Source organism: Astatotilapia calliptera, chromosome 11 (assembly GCF_900246225.1).
Source record: "Astatotilapia calliptera chromosome 11, fAstCal1.2, whole genome shotgun sequence".
NCBI classification, from domain to species: domain Eukaryota; kingdom Metazoa; phylum Chordata; class Actinopteri; order Cichliformes; family Cichlidae; genus Astatotilapia; species Astatotilapia calliptera.
The window spans coordinates 32,969,867-32,983,371 of NC_039312.1; the positions used below are offsets into that span (position 1 = coordinate 32,969,867).

The following is a 13,505-nucleotide window of genomic DNA, read 5'->3' on the forward strand; positions in this document are numbered from 1 at the left end:
TTATGCCCCCTTTTTTTTAAATTGAATTATAAAGCAGAATGATTTAAAGTATGGCTTCAGAGTGGCTACCCTACGAGGTGTGGTGTCCTCCTTTTTTCAGTCAGATTCACCCGTTGCTCGTGATGTCTGGGGCAGGTTCAAACCTGAAGCTGGTATGCAAGTTTTGCTGTTGTTGACACTTTGATTTGCACCAAAGCAGGTGATGTGGAATCACTGCTATCCTTGAAGTGTAACTGACTTTGTATTGTGCTGTGATGTTCCCATGATTTGTTGAGCAGTGTAGATAAAACTCCAGCTGCAACATAAAAGTGTGATATACAGTGAATCAATAGTTAAGATCTTTAGGTACTTTGACAATATTTTGATGCTAAAGCTTTTGCACTTGAGTAGGAGTCTGACTTTAACACAAAGACTCAAATTCCAGATCTAAAATCCCTGCAGCGAACCTGAGTGACCCAAACCTTCTCAACTCTGCAAATCTATCCAAGGCCTCTCTCAAACTAGGTCTCCATGTGCCATTCGTTCTCTTCTTTCTTCCATCTCTTGTGTTCTTCTCTGTCCCAGGCCCAGTGCCCACCACTGACCGAGCACACAGAATAACCAATCCCCTGGCAGCAGAGCCAGTGCCACCCCAGCAGCAGGCGGCTGGCATCGGTGTTGGCCCATTTATTTTGCTGGGTAAGGGGGTTGGGAAACTTCGCTGACCCGAATCAATCCTCTTTCTGAGAGCTCATGAAGCTGTGAAGCTGCAGGGACTTTGGAGTGGAAGGACCGGGCTGCAGGGACAGGATGAACGGTTTAAACATACGCAAAACTTGTTAGATTTACCCCCCTTAGTTAAAAGCATCTGTAATCTGTGTGAGAAATGTCCATGCAGGGGTCTGTGCTCGCTTTGGGGAAATGTCTCGCCTGCTTGGAGTTTATGCGTAAGTAACTTCTCTGTGGTTGAAATCTACATGTGCGCCTATCGCCGCTTTCGTGCATTTGTTTCTGTTTGTTTATAGTTTAGCAGTATGCCTCATTGTTTCATACTGTCACTGTAAATGTTTCCCTCTCTGTCGGTGTTTCCGGAGCTCGTGTCCTCTGTTGTTGTCTCCCGACCGTGAAAACAAGGTTTCTTTTCTTCTCCACATCCAGCCCGAGGAGTGGGATTCCAACACTAGGGGATCCGGCAGTGTTTTTATTTTGTTAGTGCAGGAATGTGCAGAGGGAAAGGGAGACGAGTAGAGGAGGGGTCGTGTTTGATACAACAGGAACGAAACCGAATGGGGCATTTTGATGGAAATGGAAGTTTTTCTTTCCTTCCCCCGAAATGTTTCTTCTCTTGTTTTCACCGGAATCACCCAGGAGCGGACACACGAAGCTGGAGGGTTAGACCAGAGTGCTGCTCATAAGCTCGGCGACGATCTCTCCTCATAGCAGGGACTCCCGCCCGACTCGGTGCATCTCTTTCTAGGAACTGTGTAATGATTCTGTGCACCCACTCCCCTTCCTCCCGTAAAGTGAAACTGGAGGGTTTTCCTCGTAAGTCGCAACTCCTTTTTGCGGGGAGGAATCGTACAAATGTGCTGTGTAGCAATGTTCAGGCCATACACGTGTTTGCGCTGCGCATCCTGCATCAGGCTTTGTTTACGCGCGTTCGCGCCTGCGTGCTCTTGCTTAGCGTTTTTTATGTACTTACAATAATAACAGGAGAGTCTGTAAAGCTGCTTCTGATTAACAGTTTGCACAGTAACGCGATGCGTTTCTCATATGCACTCAAATGTGGTTTTAAGGTACTTTTACTTTTAGTATTTGTAATTTCAGGCAGTGAAAAAAGAAGCTATCACTACACCCGAGTTAAAATTACTTCACATTTTACATGTAAAACATGATCGTAAACCTTTAAGCAAAGATGCAACACATCATTAACATATTCATGAAAGTAAACTGTCCGGTTTTTGTGCTTATCAGCACTTTTTCCGTTACTTTTTATGCATTTGGCTGATAATCCTCTTATCTTGAATGGAGCACTTGTGTCATTTTTTTCATTGAATTCAAGTATCAGCAACTCATTAGTGATGTGCTTGATATCATTTGAATGATTACTGACAAAGTAAAACTAAACTAAATATTCTTAATATGTTTTTCATTTTTAATGAATTATTTAATGCTAATGTTTGAGCCCTAAAATGTTCAAACTTGAACTTGAGACAATACCAAAGAGACAAACTTGATGATCTCATTCTGGGAGGAGGAACATGTGCAGCTGGGGGTCACTGCACATGTGCTGGAGAGTTTTATAACTAATGTTGCGTTAAAGGGGGCGGGGCCAACCCTTCAGTTTTTTGTCTTTCTTTCTTTCTTTCTGGTGAATATGCAAGGCTATTTTAAGAATGTATGGTAATGTGCTTTACAGATGGATTTGATGTGGGTGTTTTTCATTTGTTGGATATATTTTGACAAAACGTTACAGCAAAGGCAGTGTTTTTTTCAGCAGCCTTAAAATATCAATGACATATTTTGGCAAGTATGTCATTCATATGTAGTACTGAGCCCAGTTTCCAATTTGGAATTTAAAATTTTTAGCCAGTAATGATGCAGCAAAGAAATGTCTCAATGCTTCCTAATCTTTCAAACAGCTGCTTTGAATAGTGCAGTGAAATGAAGCGGTGCTGTCAGGAAGGCATGCGTGAAACTAAAATGTCCTTTGTGTTTAAAGTCACACAGTTCTGAGTTTGGATGAACTCAAACAGGGCGTACGATGGCAGTGAAACTGAATGTTTGTCTGGCGCTGAATAAAACAGGATGTCCTATCTGGTCAAAGCTTAGACAAAAGAGTCTCCCTGCAGGTTCATGAGAAGGCTGACGTAAATAATCATGTGCAAAGTAGAAGTGACAGCAAGTCGCAGGCAACTTGAGTAACTGTAATCCTGAGGAAGTGTCACCGTGCTGCTAGAGGTGCGATTGGTTTTGCTGAGGCATTACGGAGTGACTTCCAGTATTTGACCAGTATCACAGACATCACTGTGTTTACCTCTGTCATGAGGCAATCATGGCTTGACGATGCTGTCAGTGAGCGCATCCTCTCCAGAGGATGATTCCTCCTGATTCTGGTGGTTGTCATCTGTTAACGTGCAGCATAATTCCCTCTGACCAAGTAGACTTTTTCATGTACAGGAGATTTTGAAAAACGTTTTAAATTTTACTGACATAAAATTAATATGACACTATTTGATAATAATTTGAGGCAGAAATCTACCTCAAGCATCAAGTGAAAGAATCCAGCAACACAACCTTACTAAGACACACAAGGAGGATAAACTAAGACATGAGTATTGAAACAAACTACAAAAACCCTGTCAGTTTAAGCTGCCGAAGATCAACAAAGCAAACAAAGGATAAAATAATAACTAAACCCTCTTAAAGAAAACTAAAATTCAACAGCAAAACTGCACTACAAAATATCACCACTGCCAGAGAAACATGGTGCAGTCCAGTTAACAGGTCAGCACTATTTAAATGGGCAGCAACGACCCAGGAGCTGTAATTCAAACACAGCTCGAGTACAGCAGCACTGAAGAAGGTAGCTTAATCTGTGCTTCTCAAAAAGATATGACATGTTATAGAAACAAAATGTTTTAGGGCTATTTCTTTATTTTGTCTATGTATATTTTAAATGTTGTTCTAAAAGAAGGAAGGCCACATTCTGGGTGCAAGGGGCTGCTGGCGTAACTTTTCAGTCATTTTTAATTTTCTTTTTTTTACTGAAAGACAAAAGCAGCAGATCAGTGGAAGTCATCAGGATCACTCCTCTGAGCGGCATGAATGCGTGTACCGCATTATGTAACAGTCCATCTCATGGCTGTTTAGACATGTTGAAAAAAACCAAAGAAGTTTTGTCATGGTGGTGTTTGAGGAAGTCTCAAAGTCAGTGAGGACCGCGAGGTTAAAACCTCAAATATATTACAGGTCTGCAGAAACAAACCAAACCAAAGTAGCCTTTGGTCAAAAGTGAGTCATGATCAGATGCTTTTTGTTATTTCATTTACCGAGGTAATGTGATGCTTAATTTCACGATAAAGGGGTTTTTTAACAAAAGAGAAAAAAGCAAATTGGCAGCTACAGTGTTGCTGAAATCTGTCAGATGTTTCTGCAGTCTTCTTGTGGAAACTCACTGAATACTAACCTGAACAGTAAACATGGGGCTAGTCCTGCAAGTCATATCTATAAGGGTAGTGAATAAGCCACAAGGGCAACAGAGATCTGAGCAGAGAGAGATCATGTATGTTTTAACAAGCTTTATTTAGGCTGCAAACATTTCACTACAATTCCATATTTTACTGTTAACAGCAAGACACCCATAGCTAATTGATATTTACTACCTGTTATCATCAAACTTCTTATCAATTTAGTTTTAGTGTTTCATGAAATGAGAGCTTAGAAGGAAAGTTATAGACCAATTATTACTCAGTAATTAGGTCAGTATCGCAGTGACTTATATGAAGTAGTTTTAAAATGATTTGCATTTTTTAATAACATCCCTAAGGAATTTTACAGTTGTAATAATCATTTATTAATCTATCTGTTTACAGGTTTTAGATGACCAGCTTTTCAACTTTGACCCCTTTCTGCTTGTGTTTTGTTCTATACTTACCATGCTATCTTTGGAGGCTAGTTAGGTGTAGAAGTTTCAGTCTGGACCGTAGTGGTGGAGCACTGGCCTACTGACTGGTCTTGCACTTGATCCAAATTGTACATCTCCTTAAGAGCTGAGTCATAGTGTTACACTGCTGTGTAGGTCCAAAGGGTTGGGCAGCCCTGGAGCCAAAAACATCTCCAACATAAAGGAGGGAGAGTTAATACCAGGTATGTCAGTAATTATTGTTTGTGCCTGAGGCAACAGCCACTTCTGTGGCTTCATAACGCAGCACATACTGAGCTTAATATAAGCTTACACGAGTTTTAACGAAGTGGAAGTTGTTTTTTTTAAGCATTTATGGAAATGGCCAAAATTTAGATAATATTAGTCTTACTTAATATGATAAGCCCTCACAAAGCACTATATTTTGGACACAAAGTTTGAGAGAAAAGCCGTGCAGAGGACATGCAAGCTCCCCACAGAAACACTCAAACCCTCGCCCTGCGCCAACTGTGCTAAGTATAGCACCACCGTGCTGCTGGTTGTGTTTCATAGTATATATCCACAAATATAATCACTTATTAACTTTCATGTTAAAATACTGCACAATCATAACCATCAACAAATGCTTAAAAAGTACTACTTAACAAAAAACCCCAAAGCTGCACTTATAAGTCAGTGGTTGAATAAATGTACTGTTTCTTTCCACCACTAGACCCACGTTACTGATTCACAGGACTTTACTCTTTCCCACGGTTACTATTTCCTCTTTACCGTCCTGCCTCCATTAGTTTCTACTTGACTTGACTGGTTTTCATTGAAAGCCATGCCCTAAAGGGTATTCTGCTTAATAGTCTCTTTTTACTGTAGATCATGTTGTATCAAATAATACTAAGAGAAGTGAATGAGGACATAAAATTATCAGTAAAGTTTTTATTGAGCTCATAAATAAAAGCCAACAGTTATTTATCTATTTGTTTGTTTGTTTATTTTGCAAACAGAGGCCTCATCCTCTGCTGGTCATTAGGAGGAATGCAGAAAAGTAAAGTCCATAAATGTGCTAGATTATGAGTTTTACATTCTTTTACTTTTATGACCTCTATGCCATACCTTATACAAAACCAACCATGCACGTAAATAAATAACTGAATAATAGAATGAATTTGTAAATTTCTAGTTTTGTCATATTCAGTCCTTCATATTTCAAGCCTGAATTCCAAAACTGTTGTAGTCCTTTGTAAAATGTAAATAAAAATGTAATGTAATATTTTGCAAATGTCATAAACACATTTTTTTTCCACAGTTCCATTTATAAAACATATAAAACATATCAAATGTTTGCTAAAATGGTAAATTTTCAAAGTATTTACAATTTCAGGGGGGTGGCAACTAAAGGCTGAAAAATGAAGAGAAGTAAAAACAAGCAGGCTGAGGAACATTTTTCTCCTCATTAAATGGGAGTAGGTCGGTAACATGACTGCGTGTATAAAAAGAGCATCTTCGAAGGACAGAGTAGTAAAGATGGGCAGAATCTTCAAATTGTGGAACAATTTCAGACTGAGTAAAATTGTAAGGACTGATTATCTCATCGTCTGCAGTACAAAATGTCATTAAAAGACTAAGAATCTGGAGCCTGTCCCAGCTGCCAGGGGTGAGAGGCAGGGTTCACACTGGACAGGTTGCTGTTCTGTCACAGAGACAGACAACCATTCACACTCACATTCACACCTGTGGGCAATTTACACTAACAAGTTAACCTAACCCCACTAACTGCATGTCTTTGGACTGTGGGAGGAAGCTGGAATACCCAGAGAGAAGTTTCAGTCCCCATGCATGTAAATACATTTAATATGGAAATTTTTGCTCCTACCTCTCTGGGTAAATATGAGTATATAGCCTCCCTATGTGTACATATACAAATATGTGCAGTAGGGAAACTACCAAATTTGCCATTTTGGGCGCGGTTTACACCAAACCATTGTCACTGTCCATTCAGCAGTAGCGCGCGCTCACAGGGTGGACACACATGGCTCGTGTTGTTGTTACTCCTGCGATCCACGTGAGCACGAAGCGGCGCTTCCTACTGGCTCGCGTGGGAGAAGAGAAAAGGAGGCTGTGTGGAGACCTTGCACAGTGAAGCCGAGGTACGGGAAAGTGAAGACACCCAGCCCTGGTTGTCGCCCACAGGAAGACTTCAGCGTTTTTACGCGGATTGAAGGAGAGGAATCCCTCCCCATGCCCGAGGGTCGCGGTACGTCTGCGCATTTAGAATATTTGTGTTACACACACACTAAGATTTCATTCTCTGCTTTTGGTCTCGCTGTCCGTCGCTGAAAGGTTGAAGTTTTGCAGCTGAGACTCTTTACAGCAGAGACTGTTGTTTGTCTGCAGCTGGAAGTCCAGCATCTAGACCGTTTTTCTTTTTCATCCAGCTTGTGTTAGGGTAGGAATTCTTGGAATGTCGCGTTTAGGAAATTGGGAAGAAAAAGAGGAGAAAACAGAGAACACACGTTGCTGAAGAACGGAGACAGTTATTATGAGAATTAGCTGCATGTGACCAACATGTTTTCCCGAACCGTTTCCCTGGAGATGTGTTCAGGCGAATACTCCTGCAGTGTTTTTCCAGCATGGATTTTTCCACATTGTAAGAACTTGCCAGAAGAGCGAAACTTTTTTCCCCCCACGACGATTCAAAGAACTTGTGTTTCTCGCCAAAAACAACTTAAAAAAAAGAAAAATAACATAATAGAAAAAGAATTAAATAAAGGTTTAAGTTTAAGCTTCACGAATGTTAGGAGTTGTGGCCTTCTGTGTTTTAATAAAAGAAAACCAGATTAAGCAAATGAATAAATAAATTTGATCAGAAAATATAAATGTTTCTAGAATAATTGTTGCCTATGTTTAAAAACAAACAAGTTATTTAGTTTTGGTTTTGGCATTGCTAGTCTTCCCTACAGTGGAAGATCAAAACATAAGTGTCTTTGACAAAATGATTGTTGCTTTTTTACTTTGTCTTGGAGCCTTTATTAGCAGTTTTATTAAGTTTTTTTTAATTTATTTCGACACTGTATGTCCTCCAAATACGACTATGCGAAGAGTAACTGTGTTTTGTGTTTTTAACAAAAATGAATTGGTCAGAAATATTAGAGGAATTCTGCTGTCTTTTGGATTTAACAATAGTTTTTGTGCAGCAAAAGATGTGTGTGTTGCACAAAATGAGAAGTCTGACACCTGAGCAGGTATTTGCAGGCTTTTCCCCAGGTTAGTTGTTTAGTTTAGACATATTCATTGTTTTTGGCAGTTGCTGCCTTATCTCAGTTTGGAGTCAAGCCGGTCCTGTTTTCTTTTGTATCATGTCAGCTGGTTTCCATTTGATACTGCATTCCCTGGCTGACTCTTCTATTAGATTGTGCCAAGTATTCAGAACTGGGTAGTTCAATGGTCCACTTGAATCAATAATGCAATAGAAATGAAAGAACTGATAGTGATTTAGTGTTTTGATCTGGCACAGGAAGTCAAATCAACATGTTTCATAACAGTGCGCAGTCCTTATGTGGCATGTAATCTGTTACCAGAAAAGGCGTGATGAAGTAGGAACACCTAGGAGAAGCATTGCAGCGTGACTTCAACCAGAGGGAAGTTACAAAACATATCACATGATCGAGTGAGTGGACGTTCTGTCTGCAGGGTTATCCCATTATGTTTCAAAGTAACCTCAAATACTGAGTCAGGGTTGCGTAGTTCATATGTAACCGATAAACACAATCATTTGTTTTTATGTTTCAGTTTCTTGTTTTTTTTCCACTTAAAGCATTTTTGGATTATTAACAAGAAGCCTGCTTACCTTGTATCTAAAAAGCATTTAAATCTGTCATAATCTTGAGTCACAGAGCAGACGCCCTCTGCCTTGGATGCTGATGGGGACATTAATGTTCTCCAGTCGTCTTGCAGGTGAGCATGAAGCTTTCAGGCATCAAGCATGATTGAAGCCACATATTTGGGCTCACTTTTCCACGTAATGTGCAGTACAGACTATAGTCAAGCTTCCAGGAATTAGTGCATTTTTTCTTTCCTCCATCGTGTCTTCAGCATTACATCATTATATGCTGGATGCTCGGAATCAAAAGCCAGTTCCAGTTCTGTTTTAGAGTCACATTCCTGAGAAATTATCACTTCCTTTTATGTTTTTTGGACAATTTCTTTTGCAAAGAATGATGTCAGAATTATTGCAGTAGAGCATCTCCCCACCTGTATAAATTTTATATTTTATATTATCTTAGAAGACTACTTGTAAGCAGAATCAATAATGGCACTAAATAAGAGTACAGTCTTGTCAGCATCCATACTTATCACTGACACTCATGAGACACAGCTTGGTAGTGTTTGGTGCTATAAAAGCATCCACATTTAGTGTGTGGGTACTTAGTTTTGCTTGTGGTCATTCATTTTTCTATGAAAGTGGTGAAAGATGTCCAAGCTAACGTCTTCAGATTGTTTCTTTTAATCCGATAGAAAGCCAAAAACCCTGACAGAGTGGAGAGACGACTTCCTCTGAACAGAATACCTCTGACAAATAAACTGAATAAGTTAGTTTAGGCTTTAAGAAATGTCACATATTCCAAAATAATATTTTATTGTGTTTTCTGGGGTGAATGCTTTTCTAATATATTATTTTCAAATCGTGGGTTCTATATGAACCAAAGCTGAAAACATTTAGCTCCTATACAAACCAAAGCTGAGGCTTTAGTTTACTCTAAATCGTCCGTTTGAGGCAGTTTATGCCATGGCGGGGTGTCCGTCCACAATAGAGAAGAATTGTTCCCAGAGTATTGGCCAGATTTTTAGAGAAACATGCACCCAGACATCATTTATGGGTGTTCACGAAATTGCAGTCAAGGTCATATTTGCCAGTTTGCAGGCAGAAAGCCTGTGAATAGAGATGGATTGTGAGCTGAATGAGCTATTGTGTCATTGACATTCTGGTTTCTGCTCCCCAGTATGATCATCTCTGGCATACTGCTGTGGCTGTAAGCACAGAAGCCCCGCCCACCTGGTATTCGAACTTTAATTTTGAAGGTCCGCCAATGAGAAGAAAAGTTGGCTTAACAATAGCTTTTATCTGAGTGGGTGAGAGAATGATATGGAAACAAAAACTTTATGAATTGAACATGTTAAATATACTGTACAAAATGATGTATTTAAAATAAATGACATAGGTACAGATGTGGCACTAAATAAGAGCACTCTGACATAAAAGTGTGCTCTTATGACCAGTTAAATGTTTCAAGTGTTACAAAAGAACACAAGAAAATGCTAAACTGAATTCTTTGGTCTTTTCCAAATAAATAAGCTAGTCATTAATACAAAATCAGTTCTAAATAAAAAAGCCGTCTTCGCACTATATCGTTTATTTTGCGCAGATTCAAGCTGTCTTAATTCAAGTGGGCAGTCAGCCTCATATGGATCAGATGTGTGACTTGACCAACAATCAGATATGGTAGTGAAGCGTGACCCAGCTGTTCAGCTGTCTCTCTCCACTCCATGTATAGCTAGGAAAGTGCCGTCTGTGGAGTTGATAATGAGGGTCAATTACTTTAATGAGCCACTTAAAGTCGACATTTTCGACTCTGCTTTACTGGCATCGTGTCTTGCCACAGTATATCCTGCCTTTGTGGAAACTTCGATGCAGTGTGGAGTGCGGGCTGCTCAGCTTCTTTGCCAGGCTTCAAACAGCCAAAATATCTCCACACTGCTGAATTCCTCTGACCCTTCTTTTCAACACCTCAACTTTTGATCCTCGGGCTGTGTGAGTCAGAGCATCGTGTTTGGTGACACTGTCACTCCAGTTTTTATTTACACTTCCTGCTGTCATTTTGTCTTTTGTCTCGTTCGCACTCCTAACCTGCTGGTGTCTGCGGCTGCAGCAGCTCAAATATTAGCACAGGCGCTCCTCCTACGCTGTATGTGTCGGCCTAACCCGATGCGGCTTTACCGCTATCCCAACAACATGATCGTTCTGGCACAGCACAATTCTCAATGAGTTCAGTGAACTTCATAATGACAACATTGTCTCATATATCTATAAAATTATTTTAGGTTAAATATTTAGTTTTATCCAGCTCTAGTATACGGTAGATTAAGTGTTCTAGTGAAATTGAACCACTGATCTGTGAGCATGTAGCTTGATAAAAGACTTAAAACACTAAATCGATGTTTAAAATAGTTTTTGCGCATAATAAGCTTAGCGTGAAATTTGCTGTACACCAGTTTTTCTGCTGGGACCTAATGTGACACAATCAGACTTTGCATGTGCTGAGGAACAGTTGAGTTTTCCTAACTTGAAAAACTGGTTCCCTGCTCATTGTTAATTTTCTCAAGGGTCGAATGCAAACAGGCGGTTGTAGCCTGTGCGGGCCTGTCCTCTTGGGTGGATGCTTGGAGGATGAAAATCATCACAGCAGACTGCATTACTCATAAAATATGTAATTGTTAATATAAATGGGAATGGTTGATGGTGCAATAACCGACGGCAAGCCCTCTGAAATGTTTACTGCATGTGTTCTGTTGGGTTGTCGTCTTCTGTCCTGGACGTGTTTGAGCAGAGCCTGAAGATGCTGACAAACACTGTCACACGTGCAGCGCAGAGTGCACGTGCATAACTTTGTGGGAAATGTGCAGTCTGACACCTCAGGCCAATGAAAATGCCCGAGCAAGGTTTATCACAATTCACAGTTCTGGAAAGAAAGTGTGGGTGCCTTTAGCGCTCACAGACAAGCACATGTAAACACCTCGCGTGTAGTGGACAGGGTGACAGTTTGGGAGATATTCTTACTGATATTTTCACAGGATTTAAACCTTTTCTTTGTTCCCGTCTGTGTTAATGAGGCTCAATGTTGTGTGTCCAACAAACAAATTTCTGTGTGCGTTTTGCCATCTGAACACATCCTTGCAGAGGGCTTCCCGAAAGGCTCAGTTAATCTGTCAAGGGAGCACGGCCTCAGGAAGAAGGGTGGGGTGAAGATGAGGCTCGAGTTTTGAGCCTGTCATGGAGCTGTAGTGTCTTTGGCACATTCATTACTAGATTACTTTTCCTCTTGTTTGGTTACATCCTCTAATCCAGGGGTGTCAAACTCAAATACACAGTGGGCCAAAATTCAAAACTGGAACAAGGTCGCGGGCTGACGTTAATATTTACTGGAAAAAAAAATCTAGATATAAAAATGAATCTTTTCTTATGGACTCAAACAAGTTTTGCTGAAAAACTGAATATGGAACAAGCAAATCTTAATACTAAACAATATATATAATAGCAGTAGGCCAGCTCTAATAGTAATTTGGTTTGGCTTCGCGGGCCAAATGTAATTAGGCTGTGGGCCAAATTTGGCCCGCGGGCCAGAGTTTGACACCTATGCTCTAATCCAAAGCTGTGTAGAAAAAAAGAAAAAGGTGGCACTCCCTCATTTGACTACTTATCAGCTTTTTCAGGCGCTGTTTGTTTATTGAATGCTCAACATGTTGTGCTGATTTGGCTCTGGTCCTGAGCTTCAGGCTACAGGTGGATGTTGCCTCTTGTGTTTGATGTTTGATGCTTTTCTTTGAGCCTGCACTGAATGTGAACTGGGAACCCATTCAGGCTTTCTGTTTCCTAAAATGGTTATCTCAGAAATGTTCTTTTAAATGCATTAAGTCAGTGTCTAACATGGAGGTGACTGAGCCTGTGTCCCACTGACAAAAGTATTGCAGTATTTGTACATTTGCATTATTGTGGACCTGATGTCTTTGGCGACATTCCAGAGAAAAAAGTGGATTTCTGTTCAAATATTTCTTTCTGTTGGAACTTCACATTAAAAGCATTTACCTGGCAAATGTTTAGTTCACTTTTATTATAAACTAGTAATAGTAAAGAGCTCAGGTCTTGGAGACACAAGACCTTTTGTCAGTTTTCAATATTCGATCAGCTTGTAGTATTGCTTGGAATAATTTAGCAGACATAGCAGGCAAAGGCGAGAGACAGACAGACGCAGTCTGGATTCAAACCCAGGACCTTCTAGCTGGTGCTAACCATCGCACCACCGTACCGCCCAGCCCCAAGTAACAGATGAACAGGAGAGTGAAACTCGAGTACTTTAAACTAAAGCACAATCTTCTTTTAAGGTCTCTACCATGGAGCAGGATAATTTACGGTAGATATCCTGTCACATAACTCCATGAGAAATGCTTCCAAAAGGCACAAATGCAGGCTGGAAGCCTTATACTCTGCTGTGGATAAAGACACAGACACCTGGAGATGTGACGGCCAAGTTCTGTTGTTCTATTCTTGTTCTATTTCTCTGAAGTCTTCTTCCCTCTGCATAAGTGCCGCTGATGTGTTGTAGTGCAAAGTCTATGCAGACGAGTCCATACACTCACAAAAAAATCACCATCCATGCGAACAACAGCACGGACCTTTGGACTCACACTCTATGATGAAATTTGCATCAATCGGACCGTAGTGGACTTCTGGATGCAGAACGTATAATCAGTGTGAAAAAATCCCAACCCATAAATTTGTTGGGAAGGAGGAAATTATCCACAGAGGCCAAAACTGTTTTGTGTACCAAGCTGTAAATATGCTTTTTAACTTTGTTAAACTTTAACATGAGAGTCCCAAGAAGAAGGCTGGGACTCTTCATATTTCATTTCACATTTAAACATTGACTGATCTGTCTAGAATTCAATATAAAAACATATATCTTTCACTTGTTTTGGTCCCCGAGGCTGAGTACAAAGAATTAACATTCGCAGCATTCACACACCTTCCAACAAAAACACACCTACATCTCACACTAAATGATTGGTGGCACACTGCCAATGATCTGAATCTAAATGAGCTTTTTTTCTAGGT

At 40.2% G+C, this 13,505-nt stretch overlaps 1 protein-coding gene across 2 annotated transcripts in view; it reads left to right on the plus strand.

The window, feature by feature from the left end:
- The first annotated feature begins 792 nt into the window (after positions 1 to 792).
- Positions 793 to 13,505, plus strand: part of paqr6 (progestin and adipoQ receptor family member VI) — a 30,667-nt gene continuing 17,954 nt past the window's right edge. The window contains exon 1 of one of the 2 annotated variants that reach the window (XM_026185747.1): positions 793 to 926. In XM_026185747.1, the coding sequence (XP_026041532.1) occupies positions 866 to 926 (61 nt within the window). In that variant the 5' untranslated portion in view covers positions 793 to 865. Of the gene's footprint in view, positions 927 to 6,625; positions 6,873 to 13,505 lie in introns of those variants that run through there. The other variant, XM_026185748.1, reaches the window with a different exon arrangement.